Consider the following 20,799-nt stretch of genomic DNA (forward strand, 5'->3'; position numbering starts at 1 on the left):
CGTGGCTTTACCCTTCATTCGATCCCTGTGAATACATTTCAGCAAGAAAACGCACGACCGCATGTTGCACGTCCTGTACGGGCCTTTCTGGATACAGAAAATGTTCGACTGCTGCCCTGGCCAGCACATTCGCCAGATCTCTCACCAATTGAAAACGTCTGACCGCATGTTGCACGTCCTGTACGGGCCTTTCTGGATACAGAAGATGTTCGACTGCTGCCCTGGCCAGCACATTCTCTCATTAATTGAAAACGTCTGGACAATGGTGGCCGAGCAACTGGCTCGTCACAATACGCCAGTCTCTACTCTTGATAAACTGTGGTATCGTGTTGAAGCGGCATGGGCAGCTGTACCTGTACACCCCATCCAAGCTCTGTATGACTCAATGCCCAGGCGTATCAAGGACGTTCTTACGGCCAGAGGTGGTTGTTCTGGGTACTGATTTCTCAGGATCTATGCAGCCAAATTGCGTGAAAACGTAATCACATGTCAGTTCTAGTATATTATATTTGTCCAATGAATGGCCGTTTATCATCTGCATTTCTTCTTGGTGTAGCAATTTTAATGGCCAGTAGTGTAATATTAAGTGTGTGTTAGGTACTGGTACCTGATAAGAACGCCATTTAACCACATTACAGACCCAATACCATTTGCAGTCGGCCCGTCCTACTGTCACGCCTGGGTAACGGCAGTGGGTCTTGTTGCAGACGAACTGTGATAACAACGGCACGGTGTGCGGCGCCGACGGCGTGACGTACCGGTCGGAATGCGCGGCGCAGGCGGCCCAGGTGCCGGTGGACTACGCGGGCGCCTGCACCGCCGTCGGCCAGATCGGGTCTCGGCCCGCGCCGCAGTGCGACGCCGTGGGGGTGCGCTGCCCGCCGCTGGCCGCAGCCGCCTGCCTCGCCGTCACTCCTCCGGGCGCCTGCTGCCCGCGCTGCGCCGGCGCCGTCCGCTTCCTCTACAGCCAGAAGCAGGTGCGCGGCGCGCGGCGCAGCGACAGTACTTGGAACGAACGAGGCACCAGACACGCAGGGAATTCCAATTACTTCATACCGGGTCGTTATAATTAAACTTCCCCTATTTAACACGTTACAACTAATTACCGTGGGATTACAAAACTCTGTAGCATTAAAGTCAAGAACACGGGGAAGAGAAATAATGCAGAATCAATTCAAGTGAGACGCTTTTAATGTGCTATTACGGTACATTGTACTGTTACGTACCGCTACCATTACTTCTACAAAAGGGGCTCAATATGGGGCCCATCAGTGTCCAGAAGAGCCCGAAAGCGCAGCAGAACTAAGTACGCCCGTAGGTATGCTGGCAACATCTTTTGATATCCTACGCTTCAGATCAGCACATGTGTGAGTGTTTTCCTAGAAAACCGTGTCCTTCAGGCAGCGCCACAACCAGAAATCACAAGGACTGAGATAAGGCTGATCGTGCCGGCGAAGCATTTGCTAACGATCGTTTCGGAGAAGCAGGTGAACTTCACGAGCGATGTGCCATGGTTCACCATCTTGCATGAAAACTGTTTACTTCTAAGCGTCTCTCCCGTCCCGGCGGCGCGGTTCTTTCCGTCCCTTTACGGCGGACCTGCACCTACATGTGAACATTGTCTCAGCAGATCATCAGTAGGAAAGAGGAGTGAAACCTACTGTACTTAGACGTGAAACAGGCTGCAATTTAAGTCACTAACCTACGTTTCGGGAGAAACACGAAATGAAAGTTTGGAAATTTTGTCCTCAATTAATATATTCTGAAACTTAGGTGAACAAGTATCACTGCCAAGCCCGTGCTAGTCTTAACACAGTCACTCATAATCCCTTTCACTCACGTTAGCAAGTTTATGGTGTTGCATTTCCCGAAAACGTAATAGCTACAAAAATACTGATTGTTTTGATTGAGAATACCCGCAAAATATTAAGTCTGTCGGTACCTAATGCAGTCACAGTTTTTAGCCACTGACCTGCTCAATACGCCACGCGGAATTTATGTCTTTTCTCGTCACAAAATTCACTTAAAAATTCCGAAATTTCTACACACACATCGGAATAATTATGCCGTCACTTTACAACACTTTCGATGTATGGAACACTGCTAGATCGGGCAACTTATCGTTTCTCTCGGAACTGCTACTACACACGTCCGAAGTGTTTCATGGCTAGGCTTCCACTTTTCTCCACTCTCTAGAATATTCTGTCTTCTCTACCAGCAGAGAAAGGCGCGCAAAGAATATTGCTTTACCATTGGTCAGTTTACTCAACAGCTAATAGCAAAACAACATTTTCCCGCGTCATCAATAACCAATCGCAAATTAGTAAACCTAACGACTCCACTTTTTATCGGCGTAATTATCTAATATGCTGAAGTTTTGCTTATGCATAAAGTTATTTACTATTGTTATTTATACATGAATTAACTTTCCCTTTATCATAAACTTACTTTCTAAATCTATTCTACAAAACTCCCCTTTGTCCATATCCATAATTCTTCAAAATATTCCTACACTAAATCGTACTACATAACTCGTTAAAGAATTATCTTCATATTAACCTTAAACCACACTCACACATCATTCATACTGCTAACCATATTTATGACATTTTACCTACACAAAAAGACATAATAACACTTTATGAAAATACCAGAACTTTAGTGGACTCTAGTGGGCACAGTCGAAACTAAAATCACAGTCCCCGTATCCAGTATTGTCCTCTATCGCCTGATACATAAACTACGTGCGCGTTCAGTCTCACGTCACCATCTGTCTCTCTCCAGCTCTGAGGCACATCTCCCAGTTAACCGCCTCCAAGGCAGGATCGGTATATGGCGCTACGCCTCACCCTTAGGGCGGGTATGACATACTGGCGAAGCATATCGCATTAACGCTGGCCAGTCACACGGCACGTCTTTGGTCCTTGACCTCCAAACTGTTCAAAAAAGAATTGGCCAATGATGAACGTAGCCGTGAAGCCACACCATACGGTGACATGTTCACAATGTGGAGGCACTTCATGTACAGTGACTGGAGTTCAAGATCCCCACACTCGACAATTCTTTGTGTTCACCTCACCTGTCAGAGACAAATGAGCTTCGCCTGTCCGTCCAGGTCTAGCCCTCGTCAACTTCAGTCCTTGAGAGAAAGTGGAGAGCGAAGTCAATACGCCGTTGGGCGTCCTGAGGTGCAAGCTATACAGTATGATATGGATATTATACGAATACCATTTGAGAATCGTTAGAAGCATCTTCCGTACAGTGGACCACGGAATGTTCAACTGTTGTATACAGCACACGCACTACCTGGTGATCGGAAATTTCGCACAGCGTTGTCTGCCTTAGCAACAGCGATTTCATCAACCAGCTTTGATGCAACCGGTCTTCGGCCTCTTCTCGGAAGGATACCTAGTTCTCCAGTTGATTCGAGCTTCTTCATCATGCTCCGCACAGTAGCTGGAGAAAGAAGGCCCCTCCGTAATCCTTTCAGCTGGCGATACTGTCGAAGTGCCGCTGCATGCTTACTTTTGTTTTCAAAAAATGGCTCTGAGCACTATGGGACTTAACATCTATGGTCATCAGTCCCCTAGAACTTAGAACTACTTAAACCTAACTAACCTAAGGACATCACACAACACCCAGCCATCACGAGGCAGAGAACATCCCTGACCCCGCCGGGAATCGAACCCGGGAACCCGGGCATGGGAAGCGAGAACCTACCGCACGACTACGAGATGTGGACTTACTTTTGTTTTGATTATAGATCTGCACCAGTAATTCCCTGTCCCTTTTGCCCCAGCTCGTGTTGACACGTCACTGCGATTGGGCAGGCGTGTGAGACTGTGAATCACTATGACTCATCACGGCACCTGGTGACCATAGTTGGAACTGGACGGTGGCGCTGCGAGGCATAGAATTCATGCACCTAATACTCTGAACATTAATGCTAGCAAATCCGAAACTCGCACAGTAATTTTCGTGTTACGACGTGTTAAATAATGAAAGTTTACTTATAACCATCCGGTACACTGAATGCGTTGTTGTTGTTATTTTTGTTGTTGTGGTCTTCAGTCCGGAGACTGCTGTGAAACAGTTCTGCACGCTAAGCTGCCCTCTGCATAACTCTTCTTCGCTTGGTAATTTCTGCAACCTTCGCCCTCCTCAGCTTGCTTGATGCAGTCAAGCATTTGTCTCCCCATACAAATTCCTTGATATGTCTGGTCCGTCTTTTACTCAGTTTCGGCCATAAACTTCTTTTCTTCCTAATCGATTTAGTACCAGACGGGTAATATACAATGATAAACCAGAACACTATGACCACCTACCTATTCACCGATACGTCCATCTTTTGCGTGGATAACAGGGACGACGCGTCGTGGCATGAAAGCAGTGAGGCCTTGATAGGTCGCTGGAGACATATGGCGCCACACCTGCACACACAAGTCACCTAATTCTCACAAAATAAAGGGCGATGAGCTCGGACGCCACGTTCAATCACATCCCAGATGTGTTCGAGAGGGTTCAGTTCTGGCGAGTTGGTTGGTGTGTTCCTCGATCACACTCCTGGCTTTGTGACATGGCGCATTGTATTGCTGTAAAACGCTACAGCCGTTGGAAAACACGATCTTATGAAGAGGTGTACGAGGCCTCCAATCGGTGTATGATACTCCTCGGTCGTCATGGTGCCTTGCACGAGCTCCACTGAACCCATGGTTCAGTTGGTAGAGCACTTGCCCTCGAAAGGCAAAGGTCCCGAGTTCGAGTCTCGGTCCGACACACAGTTTTAATCTGCCAGGAAGTTCCATATCAGCGCACACTCCGCTGCAGAGTGAAAATCTCATTCTGGAAACATCCCCTAGGCACTGGCTAAGCCATGTCTCCTCTATATCCTTTCTTTCAGGAGTGCTAGTTCTGCAAGGTTGGCAGGAGAGCTTCTGTAAAGTTTGGAAGGTAGGAGACGAGGTACTGGCAGATGTAAGGCTGTGAGGACGGAGCGTGAGTCGTGCTTGGGTAGCTCATTTGGTAGAGCACTTGCCCCCGAAAGGCAAAGGTCCCAAGTTCGAGCCTCGGTCCGGCTTAAGACAAAAAAAATATGTGTTTGAAACATTTAGTTATTTCTCTAGGGATGATATTTCTTCGAATTTTGTTGTCCTGGGACACCACCATATTTAGTGCCAGTCGCACACTTTCTGATCGGTTATGTAAAGGATTTGGCGTATTCTGCCCTTGCGGAGGCAATGCCTTACATGTAAGAAATTATCGATACTTTCAGATAAATTCCAGAAACCTTTTGCAGTGTCTGACAGTTCCTTAAAAACGGATCGGTTAATACGTGAGTGCTGCAGATGGCAATGATGAGACTTCGCTGTGTACCTTGGAAAGTACTCAGAATGTTACAGCTGGCCGTTTATATTTCGTTTTCATGTAACAAAATGTTTCAAATGGCTCTAAGCACTATGAGACTTAAAATCTGAGGTATTCAGCCTCCTAGACTTAGAACTACCTAAACCTAACTAACCCAAGGACATCACACATATCCAAGCCCGAGGCAGGATTCGAACTTGCGACCGTAGCAGCAGCAGCGCGGTTCCGGACTGAAGCGCCTAGAACCGCTCGGCCACAATTTTCATGTAACACTTTGATATCAATTCTCCTGGAGAAAAACTAGATGTTTGTGGTCTCTCCTGTCTGTAGAAAATATATTTTATTTATCTTTTGACAAAGGTACTTTAATTTGGGTGTGTATGTTCAGAATTAGATTCTCCAGATAATATTTATATTATTCAATTTTATGTTCAATCTGGCTTGGCAGAGCTTTATCATGGGTTAGGTTCTTATTTTTTATAGCCACTCAACTCCTTCAGTTGAAATCTGTTGTTTTGTTTGCTTGCACCACTGAAGTAAGTCAAGATCTGCTTTCTCAGATACAATCTGAAGATGATTCTATTATTCTCCGTTGTCTTATACCACACTTACATTCTTTCACATATATTTTTCTTATTTCGATATACTTTCTTTACTGATTACTCTTAAAAGAGATAAGTGTTCTGTTGACATCAGTTGTTTATTTTTCGTCCAGCGACAGACATTACAGGTTGTTAGGGAATCTCACTACTTCATCTTCTCACGCTTTCGAACATTATATTCCATGTTACATTTCGTCGCCTCATAGTGTGACACACTGTAGTTGCGTTTCAGTTAGAATTCAAACAGTTTGTTAGCACAGGTCAAACCGTCTGACGGCGATAAGCAGAGATATGTCGAACTATGGAGCCAGTGCCATTAAAGAGAACAACCTGAGTCTATCGCTTTAGGTTGCACGGAACATACCTCACGTTTTCTATCACTAAGAAACCATGATGTAGGAAATTAAAATTCTGTCAGGAGATAACTACCCTAGTGTCCGTAATTTTGCACTGACGTATTCCGGAATATTTGGTGTTTTTTGTTTTGTGATGAAACAGTAGTGAATGGCACATAATTTGAACATGCCTTTAATTACAAGGTTACTGTGTAGGACAAGCATGCTAAGATGGTGGATTCTCTTTCTAAGGATGATCATTTATTATCGAGGCTACTAGCAAACTAAAATGATTGATTCCAGCAACTGTCGGTGTTTCCAACATTCCTTTAGTCAAATATTGCCGAGTTACGTGGTACAGTGGTAAAAACAGGACTCACACTTTTGAGGACGGTTGTTCAAATCCACGTCAGGCAATCCATATCCAGGGTTTTTGTGATTTACCTAAACAATTATAATTTTGTGGGAATACAGTACAGTATAATAAGAATTTTGTGTGTTGTTAATTGTAAAAATTTCTTCAGAGCCCTCTTCGGAATACTTCGATAAATGATTTTCACCACACGTATCCATTTATTTTATCCGTAATTATCAATATTTTTCTTTTGGTAGAGAAACAGTGGAGAAAATTAAAATATCACTAGGATCGAAATGGAAAATGGGCTCTGGAAAGGTCTGAAGGTGATACCTGGAGTACAGGAAGACGTTCAGTACATTTTTACACAAATATTTAACAACAGAGCGTATTAAATGTCATGTAGGCAATGTGATGGAGGTCAAGGCGGAATAAAAGTGTTGTGCAGCTCCTTTTACTCCAATGCGAACTGTCTGCGCTGGAGCTCCTAAAATCAATGTTTTAAGTTATTCTATAACTACAGTTTTCCACACCCAATCGAGCCCATCATTGTGATCAGTGGAACACGACTAATGATAGGCACTGCCAACTTACATCCCCATCCTTCCCCGATCTGAGCTTACGCCATATCTCTGATGATCTCATAGTTGACGGAATATTCTTCACATAGTTCTATCAGACTCTGCTGGAACTGGGTCCAACAGAGCATCAGGGCACTAAACACCAGAGAAGACCCACATGACGTATCTCAGGCAGCATAAAAATATGTAGCTTGTTACACAGACTTGATTTATGGTTTCCCAGTCTTTTTGATTCCGAGTGCAGATTCAGAATGTCAGGAAAACAGCCACCACGCTTTATTTTGTAAGGTAAATTTGTTATACAACTATAACGTAAAGGGATGTAAAAAGTTGATTGTGCACACAAATGACACTTTAACATAACAATTTCAGATTCCGGTTGGTACCAATGAACTAACACATTACACGTAAAAGGTATCTAATAGAACTACAAAGAAAAATATGGGATGTGACATAACTAATAATTGGATGAAATGATTATAAATCAGAACTCTTACTACTATAGGGAAGCGTTTATTATTTTCTACTTGTTTTTTTTTTTATAGTCTGTATATAAAAAACATCCTTCTGCTAGTGTGTCCTGATATCATTTTTGTCATTTAATTGGTTAAGTCGCATCTCATTTTTTTGCAGTTTGTGTTAGATGTCTTTTATGTATTGTATCTTAGTTTATTGAAGCCAATCAGGATGGGAACATGTTCTATTATGGTGTGGTTTGTGTGCTCATTTAACTCTGTGCATCCTTCTATGTTACAGTTTGTATAGTGTAACGACATCTTATTTATTACCTTGTGTTATACCCAGACATATACTACACTGTATACTTGCTGTTGTTTAAATGTACAGCGGCGTGACGATGGCACCAGTAAAGTGCTGAAACTGGTAGCTTAAAGAAAAATAAATAAGAATAATGGAAAAATATCTAAAATATGGATAGTGTTTAATTTTTGTTCTACATAATCGTTATGTAGTTCTGTACATACTTTACATGAAGCTAACAAGCTACTTTGTGCTGCAGCACACATTTTGAATATACTAAAGAGCCACAGAAATTGGTACATCTGCCTAATATCGTGTAGGGTGCAGAAGTGCCTCGACATGACATGGCGTAGACGCATCTAAGTCTGACGTAGTGCTGGAGGGAACTGACACCATGAAACCTGCAGGGCCGCCGTGAGCGGACGAGGGGGTGGAGATCCCTTCCGAACAGCACGTTGCAAACCATCCCAGATATGCTCAATAATGTTCGTATCTGGGGAGTGGCCATCGGAAATTTTTAAACTCAGAAGAGGTCCCTGGAGCCACTCTGGATGTGTGGTGGGTCGCATTGTGATGCTGGAATTGCCAAAGTCCGTCGGAATGTACAATAGACATGAATGGATGCAGGTGATCAGACAGGATGCTTACGTACGAGTCACCCTTCAATGTCATATCTAGATGTATCAGGAGCCCCGTATCACTCCAACTGCATACACCCCATACCATAAAACAGCCTCCACCAGCTTGAACAGTCGCCTGCTGACATGCAGGGTCCATGGATTCAGGGGTTGTCTCCATACCCGTACACGTCCATCCGCTTGATAGAATTTGAAACGAGACTCGTCCGAACAGGCAACATGTTTGCAGTCATTAACAGTCTAATGTCGGTGTTGACGGGCACAGGCGAGACGTAAACATTTGTGCCATGCAATGATCAAGGGTACACGAGTGGCCCTTCGGATCAGAAAGCCCAGATCGATGATGTTTCGTTGAATGGTTAGCACGCCGACACTTGTTGATGGCACAGCATTGAAAACTGCTTCTGAAGGACGGTTGAACTTCTGTCATGTTGAACGATTCTCTTCAGTTGTCGTTGGTCCCGTTCTTGCAGAATGTTCTTTCGGCCGCAGCCGTGTCGGAGATTTGATATTTTATCGGATTCCTGATATTCACGGGACACTAGTGAAATTGTCGTACAGGAAAGTCCCTACTTCAACGCTACCTCGGTGACGCTGTGTCTCATAGCTTGTGCGCCGACTGTAACACCACGGTCGAACCCAATTAAATCTTGATAACCTGCAATTGTAACAGCAGTAACCGATCTAAAAACTGGGCCAGACACTTTGTAATGTTGTTGGATTAAGTTGTTCCGGATGCAGAACTGATATTCAAGACAATTAAAGAGGGTTTAGAAGCTGTGAGCTATCTGGGGAAGTTAACCTTGGATTACTGAGCAACTGTTTCACTAGGTATCCAGTCTAGTTTACCAAATTCCCAACCAGGCTAACATTAATTATAATCTTATAATAGTCATCTTTCTACAACCGGTGATATATATATATATATATCCGTAAAATTTCAGCATATTAAACTTGTTTCATAACTAAACTGGTGCCTTATTTAGCATTGTGAAAATATGAGTTTGTAGTCTTGCGGAACACATCAGATATGGAGCCAAGATTTGGAGACTGCATACAACACTGCATTCATAAAATAACACACGAAGAACGTTGAAACATATGCAAGAGGAAATTAACCACAACCATCCGACTCAATTTTCTCCCAAAGAAGTTACGTTCATAGCGCAATCCTGTTGGTCGTAAAATTACCACACACTGGTATACTAAATTCATATAAACTCTCTGTGAAATCTTCCCGAAAAGAACAGCTGAGGGCTACTTTGACGATTACACCACATGCTTCACGTGATCAACTTGGTTTACACAAAGAAACTTCACAATAATTTTGATAATTAAAATAAATTACATCGAAACACAAATTATAAAAGAAAAACCTCGAACTGGCTATTATCGTCTTACTATTAACCTGATGGGACAAACAATTGTATAAGCGCGTGGTACTGGTCTCAAAAAGTACACCCCACGTGTGTTGAACATAAAGAAAAGTTGCTATACTGAAAAATATTGTCAAGACGAGACGTTATAATCTCACGCAAATTTGCATTTAAGATTGATGATATTAGTTAGAGTTACGGATCCTCAACACGTGGTTCCACTTCACTCACAAAGTAGTGACAAAGCAACTACTGGAAGATATTCTGAACTTCATACTCGAATTACACTGCGTTGCAATTTAAGATAATATTAGATATTGTAGATCTAAACCTGAAATAAAGGTGATAATATTTTCAGTTAGGCTGAACTTCAGAATCCATTATCCTACGGACTTTGCAGAGACGCACTTAGCCGGAGATCTTACCACTTCAGACGCTCGCCGCGGACAGACTGGCGTGGGCCCATACCGAGGGTGCTTCACAGATACAAACGGAAGTGACCAGAGAGGCAGCTTCCTATACCAGCATGACAAGGGACGGACAGGACCATACTAAGAATAGAAAGCTCTTTGCTTTTAGAAAGCGTAGCTACCTGTTCCGACGTTGGTCCTACTGTTCTCTAGCAGACAGGCTTGTCTGCTACCATCAAGCATGCAACTAGAAATACATCTGGTCATTCATCCTTTCACACAGAAGGGAAGGGGGATGACAGTATCTTATCATATACACTATATAAAAAAAGCGAATGTAGGTTCCATATGAGACTGTGTGACATAAATTACATATAAACTGTGTTTTAAAATGTAGCAGTGTGACAGGTCGTTCTTCCTTATGTGTAAAAGTAACATGATCCACTGCTCAGTCTCCTTCGAGATAGAGTCAGAAACAGCACAGTAAATTTAGAAGTGGAATTTATGCCGTGAATGACAAGAGATTTAAGAAGTTACCATGAAAGGAATCCTACAGAGACCTTTCAGCTTGTTGTCTTGTATAGGCGTTGCCGACCGCTGCTCCGTATTCTGCCTGTTTGCATATCTCTACATTTGAATGCCTATACGAGTTTCATTGTCGCTTCAGTGTAGTTCCATACATACCTTGCATGAAGCTAAGAAGCTACTTTGTGCTGCAGCACACATTTTAAATAGTTTATGTACAGTAGACTTGGCCACTGTTTCTATGTTTCGATACAGTGTATCGATACGTGGAACTGTTTCAGTGTTTCGGAACGGCTACGGTTCACTGTTTCGAAACAGTAGTGTTTCGTTTCGCACCTGTCTCGGATAACTCAAACAGATTCGGTCTCGAGCTGTATCGTTGTTTCGAAATAAGGCTGTTTCAGTCCACCTGTGCTTGGAACGAACTAATTGTATCGAAACAGTGATGTTTCATTCCCCTCTGTGTCGGACGAGATTTGGTCTCGGTACAGGTACTGAAACACATTTAACATACCACTTCATGAAACACTTTCAAGAGTGTTGAAATCTTTGTGACAAGCAATAGCATGAAGGTTAAGATATCCGAAAATAAAGCTTCGTTTCTAGCTGACTGTCATATTCCAAAATGGCGTAATATCTGCTTCATAAACACTAACAAAACAATAAAACAACGCATTGTATTCACATTCAAAATAATAAATATGTGAAAATCATTCAGTTAAATTTGATAACACACACTTCTCTGTTCATGTACAGTAATCATATTAAGAAACGTAAGTAAGCCTACAACATTTAGAATAAAAAAAGGCGTAGAGTGACAGTTATTAGACATATAGATAAATTTGATGTATGTATAATTGCAAGCAATCTGTTTGACATATCAGTGATACTGTAATGGTGAACGGGAAGGACTAGGAAGCATGGTGGATTTATAGTAACGGTTCGAATCACTTTGGAAGACGATTTTTTTGGTCAGATTTTGTTATTTATTCGAATTAATGGCGTTACTTGTGAGTCTATAGTCACTGTGCCTATTACCCTCAATGATTACCTTTGTGTGCATGGAAATTAGCAGGATGGGAATATTACCCATACTAACGGAATGTGGGAATCCCAGTAGGATATCCGTTGTTTCTGCAGTTTGCTCACACCTCCAGTTCCGTTCGTGGTGGCTCTTCTGTCTTCAGCTATGGCAGTCAATTGAAAAATATGAAAGTCACACGACACGAAAGCAGCGCATTTGCTGCAGAAATACGAAACTGCCAAGACGCCCAAGTGATAATTTCATACTTTCTGCTATATGATTAGCGCTCTCGCACCCCATTTGTGTTTATGTAGACAAACGTATGCAGTAGACAGTCACGATGATAAAATGTGTAGGTTTATTAGATTAGAAAACACACACTGTTTCGAAACATTAGGTTGTACCGTTTCATTTGTTTCGAAACAGTTCCGTGTTTCAGTTTGACCATCTCTAATGTACAGTGACAAACGCAGGTAGAGTTGGGTGTCCTCGGACGAATGTGTCGCTGAGCAGTGAGTGTGACGGTGTGTGCAGGTGGAGCGCGCGCTGCACGTGAGCAAGGACGCGGCGCTGCCCGCGCTGACTGTGTCTGCCGTGCTGTCGGCTCTGGAGCGCCAGGTGCAGGTGTCGGAGTGCGCGGTGCGCGGCTACCTCAGCGTCGAGGCGGACCTGGTCGCCGTGGTGGAGGCGCGCCGCCGCCCGCCGCCGTCGCAGCTGCAGCTGGAGGCGTGCGCGCGCGAGGCGCTCAAGCTGGCCGCGCTGGTGCGCCGGGCCAGCCCGCGGGTGCTCAGCGAGCTGCCGCTCAGCGTGCTCGTCGCCGCCGCCGTCGCGCACGCGCCCGCCGCCGCCGCCTCCGCCGCCCCCGCGCTCGCCCCCGCCTCCGCCGCCGCGCTCGCCCTCGCCGCGGCCGCCGCCGCCGCCGCGGTGCGGACGTAGTAGCGGCTGCCCGCGCCGTCGCCCCAGTATGGCTGTGTTTTGGCTGTCACTTCCCTCTGGTGAAGCTGTCTCTTCGATGTCCTTACACGTCCTCGCTCGTGTGTCGGAGGAAGCAGTTACCATAAACGGTGAACGCTCCGCCGTTAAGCTTTCGCAGTTCCGGAACCACTGTTGTCCGACTGCCGCGAAATCTTCGTACCTCCCAGAGAACAAAGTCCACGGTCGGTTTGAAACAAGAGCTGAGCACTTGTTGCTCTAGTGCGCCATGTTATCAAACAATAATACAGAATCTGCAGTCAGAAAAAGTGCAGCACGGTATTCCACTGGACATTTACGTCCAGTGCCAACAGTTGAAAGCGTTATTGTCTTCCAGTAGGTTAGAAGCAGAGCAGAAGTGCGACGTCACTCAATCACTGAGCTGCACGTCGGCTTCATTTCCCGACGAAGTATCTTCGTTTTGCAGTCGTCACAATTTGAATGCCGTGGCGAATTAAGTTTGCAGTTGCTCCCTATATTATCACATCCGCGTAATAGCTGTTGTAAAGTGTTTGCTCAGTGATTCTGTGTTGGAAACATTTGTCGGAGTATAGTTTTATACTGTTAATGCGGCTAGAAAAGAAGGTATCGTAGTTCATACATAAGCTACGTACAAGGAGTAAGAGCCTACTCTGTAAAGGTGCCAACAGTAGTAAAAACTGTGCTCGTCTATTTACTATGAAAGTTAACTCAGATAAAAGTGAAACCTATTACGAGTAATATGTAATTACTTATGAGCACAAGTTTGTAGGAGAATGTAATCTTCCCCGGTTATAATGACAAGTCGTTCGACATTTTAGATGTTCCCTTTTTTATATCATCTTGACGTTGTCAGAACGGCTGATAGTGAAGTCGTAGCGATCACTCACACTAAGAGTGTAACAGCCTATGGACTTTTATTTCCTTTTTTATAATGCAGTAAGCCACTACAAGCGGAAAAAATCTCAAATCTTCCTAATACTGATACCTACAGCAGTCTAAAGCTCTTTCTTCACCACTGACAATTTTCTCATTACTAGTCACTCTAACTATAACTAGTATTAGCTACAACTCTTTAACTTCTTGCGTGAGGAATCTAAAAAGAACCTCTGTCAAAAATTCAGTGTTGTGCGTGGCCAGCTGAAAGAAAAAATGGTGAAAGAATTTGTCAGAAGATCTCAGTTACTTTCCACTGGCACGCAAGACTTCCATTCTTTTTCATAATGCCATTTCAAAAGTAGCATTGTAAACTTCGCGACGAACGTCTACTACTCTACAGCTTCTATTACAATCGTTGTTGAAGAAGTTGAGCTTAGTTTCCGATTCACTGCATTCAGTACGGAATCCGACTCAACTGAATCTTCTGTGTTGTGCAAGTCTTCGCAGATTATTTCTGTGAGGCAGCATGGAAATTGTCACTACAGAACTCCATGCTATTTCAAGTCTCACAACAGCCACCGAAACACACAAACGTTGTATTCTAAACACTTTACATACATTGTAACAATAATATGAGTTCCCCCTAAAAGTTTGCTGTTCAAATTACTATTTCGTTTTTTATGTTTGTTATTTCTTTGACGAGTCGACTAAAATTTAATATTGGTTTCAAGTTACTTACATATACAAGTACTTTCATACAACATAGACGGTGGAGAAGAATATGTTGCTTAATCTTCTAAGTAGTTTCACGATACATCTTCAAAAATGAGTCAAGTGGAAATGATCAGTTGGAGTCAAAGAACAAACATTAAAACAATTTATTTATAGATGAACTGTTCTAACAAAGAAACATTTTGTCCTACATATTGATATCGTCCATTAAACAACGAAGAAACAAGTAGAACTAATATACTATGGTCAAAATGCCTATGAAGCTGTTCACAGACAGTACTCTGTTTTCATTTTTAATTTATTCTCTTCCAGTGATATTCACATTAATACCAAAGATTTAACCGAAGACGAACTTTTTCAGGTACAAATGTGTTATTTTTAATCTGCCAACGCAAGGCGTTGGTATTTATACACAATATGAATTGGAGAATTTTTGTAGAAAGTCATTTGAAACGAATATTTTGTTGATTGTATCAGATATTGCTAGTCCTGTTTGTGAATTAAAATGATTTTCTATGTAAAACTTACATTTATGTAAATTCTAAAGCTGTTTAATTCTCTATGTTATTAATTTTTATTAAATATAGAGCCATATGTACCAATGCTGAAAGATTTTTTAAGAACCTGCATAAAAACAAAAGTTAAATCAACACCAAATCAGTGGATCGTAAGTTACAAGTACTTCAGCTGTATTACCATAGTAAGCCATCAGCAGGTGAATATACGACCCCATTGATTGAGCGCAGGTCCTGACACCATAAATGTCTTACCAGTGTCCATGGTAATTGGCCTATGTTTCTTAAACAACGCAGTAGTTTGGAAAGCAGTACTGTTATTACATTTGAACCAAAAACTAAGTTTTAAGCTGAAATTAATAGTTAATTTTTGTGTACATTATATCTAAACACAGTAAAATACCCAGTAAATTATTGTCATTAGATCTCATAACAAAGTACCGACTCAAAAGTTACTGATATCATATATTTTTGCTCAATTTTTCATTGTCCAAAGCCCTTTCTCTAATATTACGATGTAGATATTTAAAGTTGTTATTAATGTGAAATATAGCAAGATTTATATTGTTTCAGTTTTATGATACAAATAAATTCATATACTCTTTGTACGTATGTTTCTATCTTATTATCATATAATAAAATTCACATAGTTTTATATTATTATATAAAACTTTTCTGAATCGACCGTAGCGGTGTACCGAGCAGCACGTATCTTTCACCCTCATGTGCTGTTTCGTCGTTACTAATTTTTCTGTATCTCTTCTAACCTCTACCTGTTTTATGGTGATGTGTATCGTGCAAAAACTTTCAGTGAAAAGTTCCACTCATGACTTCCGGACCGCAGTACATCCTAAAAAGATCTTCAAATATTTCATTGTACGGTTTCAGTTTTACGGAAGAAATGTATGAGCGAACGCTTACGTTTACGTGGACACTACAATTATCAGTAACATCATCGAAGTTACGAGGAAAATGAGGATAAACTACGAGAACTAAAATGAATTAATAAAAGCGAAATACTTACCACGAAAGAGATGCTTAAATTAAAATGTCGCTGCCACGTATTTTAACCATTTAAGTGAGCAAGACTGATTTATCTGTTCATGGACTACCCGTTTTTCATGGATTCCTTGGATATATCCGTTCGCGGAATTAGTTAGGTTGCAGTTATCGTGAGTGACGATTTTCTGTCTGCAGGTGTTATAAGGCTCTTATTGGGTAGGTGCATAAGTTCGTAGCGTTTTTGCATAAGTTTAATAAACGCAACATATACACATAACAGAGACTTTAGCAATCAATAATATATTTTCTTTCACTATTTACAACAATCTGCCTTCAATGGGGTGACTTCTCGATTCCGTAACTGTGAAAATCACGTGTTTTGAAGCGAAGAACGCCTCGAGCCATGTTCAGAGTCCATTTTTATCCTAAAAGGAATTTCCTTGAAAAGAAGGAAAAGGTGAAAATCTGAGGGTGCAATATCAGGTGAGTAAGGTGCGGAAAGACTTCTAACCCCAACACCTGTATTGTGTTTTATGGCAGTCTATCGCAATGCGAGCTTCGTTACCGTGGAGTAGCACTTCACGCAATCTTCCTCCTCTTTGTCCTTGGACTGTGTCTGCAAGACATCTTAGTTGTTGACAATAAATGTCAGAAGTGATGGCTACACCACTTAGAAGCATTTCGTAGTACACCATCCGTCGCTCTTCCACCACATGCATAAAGTTAGCTTTTGCGGATGTGCACATGTCTTTGTACGGAGAGTTGCTGCGTTGTTTGACTCAAAAACTATTATGTTTTCTTTATGTTAGCATAAAGACACCATTTATCGTCACCAGCAAATATATAGAATAGGAATGGTCAGTATTTTTTACTAGCCATTTGATGTCGAACAAGCACCTACGACCACACGTTGATTGTTGTGATTTCAGCTTAGATTGTGTGTTACACACCACACACATCCACTTTTGAACCTTGCCCATTGTAGGCAAATGTTGCATTTCTTGCCGTGCACGGTCCAGTCGTATTATTCCCATACACGGCGCAAATGTTTCTGGCAGCCACCAATGCGGTCAACCCTTCATTGAACACAAACAGAACAGTTGCTAGATAACAAATCGCAGCATGTCATCCTCAATGGAGAGAAGTCTTCCGAAGTAAGAGTGATTTCAGGTGTGCCGCATGAGGGTGTCGTAGGACCGTTGCTATTCACAATATTTATAAATGACCTTGTGGATAACATCGGAAGTTCGCTGAAGCTTTTTGCGGATGATACTGTAGTATATAGAGAGGTTTTACCAATGGAAAATTGTATTGAAATGCAGGAGGATCTGCAACGAATTGCCGGCCGCGGTGGTCTCGCGGTTCTAGGCGCGCAGTCCGGAGCCGTGCGACTGCTACGGTCGCAGGTTCGAATCCTGCCTCGGGCATGGATGTGTGTGATGTCCTTAGGTTAGTTAGGTTTAAGTAGTTCTAAGTTCTAGGGGACTAATGACCACAGCAGTTGAGTCCTATAGTGCTCAGAGCCATTTTTTTTTTTTTGCAACGAATTGACGCATGGTGTAGGGAATGGCAATTGAATCTCAATGTAGACAAGTGTAATGTGCTGCGAAAACACAGAAAGAAGGATCCTTTATCAATTAGCTACAATATAGCATGTCAGCAACTAGAAGTTCGCTGAAGTTTTTTGCGGATGATGCTGTAGTATATAGAGAGGTTTTACCAATGGAAAATTGTATTGAAATGCAGGAGGATCTGCAACGAATTGACGCATGGTGTAGGGAATGGCAAATGAATCTCAATGTAGACAAGTGTAATGTGCTGCGAAAACACAGAAAGAAAGATCCTTTATCAATTAGCTACAATATAGCATGTCAGCAACTAGAAGCAGTTAATTCCTTAAATTATCTGGGAGTAGGTATTAGGAGTGATTTAAAAAGGAATGACCATATAAAATTAATCGTCGGTGAAGCAGATGCCAGGCTTAGATTCATTCGAAGAATCCTAAGTAAATGCAGTCCGAAAATAAAGGATGTAGGTTACAGTACACTTGTTCGCCCACTGCTTGAATACTGCTCACCGGTGTGGGATCCGATCCAGATAGGGTTGATAGAAGAGATAGAGAAGATTCGACGGAGAACAGCACGCTTCGTTACAGGATCATTTAGTAATCGCGAAAGCGCTACGGAGATGGTAGATAAATTCCAGTGGAAGACTCTGCAAGAGAGACGGTCAGTAGCTCGGTACGGGCTTTTGTTGAAGTTTCGGGAACATACCTTCACCGAGGAGTCAAGCAGTATATTGCTCCCTCCTCTCGCGAAGAGACCATGAGGATAAAATCAGAGAGATTAGAGTCCACACAGAGGCATACCGACAATCTTTTTTTCCATGAACAATACGAAACTGGAATAGAAGGGACAACCGCCATACACCGTCAGCTGGCTTGTGGAGTATCGATGTAGATGTAGAAGAATTGGAACTCCATTGTCTAGAGTCCTCAACTCAAGTCACTGCTCCAAATTACAAAATGACAATGCATGATCTAAAATAGCAACAGTGAACTACAAATAAAACCTGTATACCAACATGCATAACAAAAGCCATAGGAAATTATACATCAATTTAATGGTTAATGCTTCCGCCACTACATAGTAGCTCTTGTGGATCAAGATAACTTTTCTTATTATGTGAAAGCTGTTATGGGTTTATATTACTCTTTATTGTTTATATTTTAAGGAGACATATTACGATAGTCATTAGAAAAGAAAATAACTACATGATTTGTTTTGGAGCTTGGTCATGATTGTTCGGAAGAGGTTGTTGTATTTTACTCGAAAATGGTAGACTATTCCGTCTTTCGTTGGCAAACTGACGAGTAATAACATCGACGTTTTCAGTACAAGGCAGCAAAACAGACTGCAGTTTCATGACTTCATGAAAAATGAAAAAGTGAAGAAGGTTAAGTATTTCAGGACGTACAGAAACAAACAAAAGATGTATTGGAACACAAGAGGGACGTGCTGATGATCAGTACGATCTACGACGATATATTTCTAAAAGTAATATCAAATAATAGCATCTTACAAGAACCAAGTTTTGTCTTGAATTACAACGATAATATGGGATGCATTGATAGGGCGATTCCCAGTTGCGAAGCTACCAAATGGCCGCGAGAAGACTGAAAAAAAATATCAGAAGCTTTTTGTCCATTTATGTGATGCTGCATGTTTTGTACGTAAGTCTTCCATAACAAACGGGAAGGTAAAAACATTAGACTGGAATTCATGATTATACTCTGGGAACAATTAGCCGTACCCTCTCCACATAAAGGGTTCTCAATCGGGCGCCCACTTCGAGCACTAAGAGCGTTTCGTATTTCCAGCAGAAAATTTTCCAGAATTTTAGCCTGCACACCGAAGAGAATACCAGCAACGGGGCATATTTGCGTACGAAAAGAGACCTTCGAAATGAGACATCTGATTGATGTGAAGAATATGAAATTCCTTTTTGTTTAGCACAGTGCATTAATATGTTTTACACAAAACATGACCGGTAATTACGTGAAAATAAAATTTCATTGTCTCCTTTATTATGTTCGGTCCTAGCCCACTTTAGTTTCGACCCATAGACTGAAATCAAAAAGAAGTATTTATTGAGTGAGAAAGGCACGCGGTTCGACTGCGCCATCTAGCGCCAGATAAAATTATCCATTGAGGCAGAGGAGCGCACACGAAAAATAACACACTTAAGTGATTAAAGAAATAATGAAGAAGTAGAAAGAAAATTGAAATAGGAAAGAAACGTGCCAGAGGACTAAATTAAAATACTAAAAAATCTTTTACTAGAAATGAAAGTGGCCGAAGAAAAGGATAGTTTGGAATTACAGTCGAACATAGCTTGTATGAGGAGAATGATTGTAGTAGCTGATACGGACATGCAATCTGTACTGAAGCACTGATTGGAAATGAATCGTAGACAATGAAAAATTACCCAGGATAAAGGATCCCTGATACATTTTTAACGGTCACTGTCTCTTGCATATTTAAGATAGGGGAAAGAAATAAATCCACAAACTACAGAGGTATAAGAACATCGGTCTGGATGGCTCCCAGACACTCTGCAGTCGCGAGCCGTAGGAAGAGTGGAAGCAGGACAGTCGCAAACTGATGTGGCCTGATGACTTTATGCGAATCGTTCTGTTGTTACTCAGATGTGGCGACAGTTTATAGAGACGGAAGCTGCATCCCAAAGACCAGAGCCCGGCCGACCATATGTGACATCAGAAAGAGAGGACCGTGATTTGGCTGTAAGGGCACTACAGTGCCGCCTTAGTACCGCACGGCAACGGCGTCTGACCTCGCAACATCCCCTGGACTTGTTGTACTGAGGCAAACGGTGTAGGGAAGGTTTCAGTAGAATGACCTTTATCGTCGGAGAATTGCTGTAAGTGTTCCTCTGACGTGTCTTCTCAGGGGGGGAACGTCTGTAGTGGAGTCGTCAACATGTCATGTGGGCTGTCGGACAGTGGGCCGATATTCTTTTCACAGATGAGTCCCGATGTGGTCTGGAGAGTGCCGACGGATTCGCATTTGGAGCGCACGTGGAACACGGTTTCGGGACCCAAACATTGTGGAAAGAGACCGATATCGAGGAGGATCCGTAATGGTGTGGGCAGGGATTACGTTGACCACTCGAACACCTCCTCATGAAATTGTACAGGTTTATCAGCAAGACTTAAGTGCTGTCAGGTATCG

At 42.3% G+C, this 20,799-nt stretch overlaps 1 protein-coding gene across 1 annotated transcript in view; it reads left to right on the top strand.

The window, feature by feature from the left end:
* The window catches only part of LOC126335508 (reversion-inducing cysteine-rich protein with Kazal motifs), a 310,493-nt gene extending 294,835 nt beyond the window's left edge, over nt 1-15,658 (top strand). The window contains exons 15-16 of the mRNA XM_049998863.1: nt 708-977; nt 12,504-15,658. Of these exons, the coding sequence (XP_049854820.1) occupies nt 708-977; nt 12,504-12,905 (672 nt within the window). The 3' untranslated portion in view covers nt 12,906-15,658. The remainder of the gene's footprint in view (nt 1-707; nt 978-12,503) is intronic.
* The last annotated feature ends 5,141 nt before the right edge of the window (nt 15,659-20,799 follow it).

Source organism: Schistocerca gregaria, chromosome 2, assembly GCF_023897955.1.
Source record: "Schistocerca gregaria isolate iqSchGreg1 chromosome 2, iqSchGreg1.2, whole genome shotgun sequence".
NCBI classification, from domain to species: Eukaryota; Metazoa; Arthropoda; class Insecta; order Orthoptera; family Acrididae; genus Schistocerca; species Schistocerca gregaria.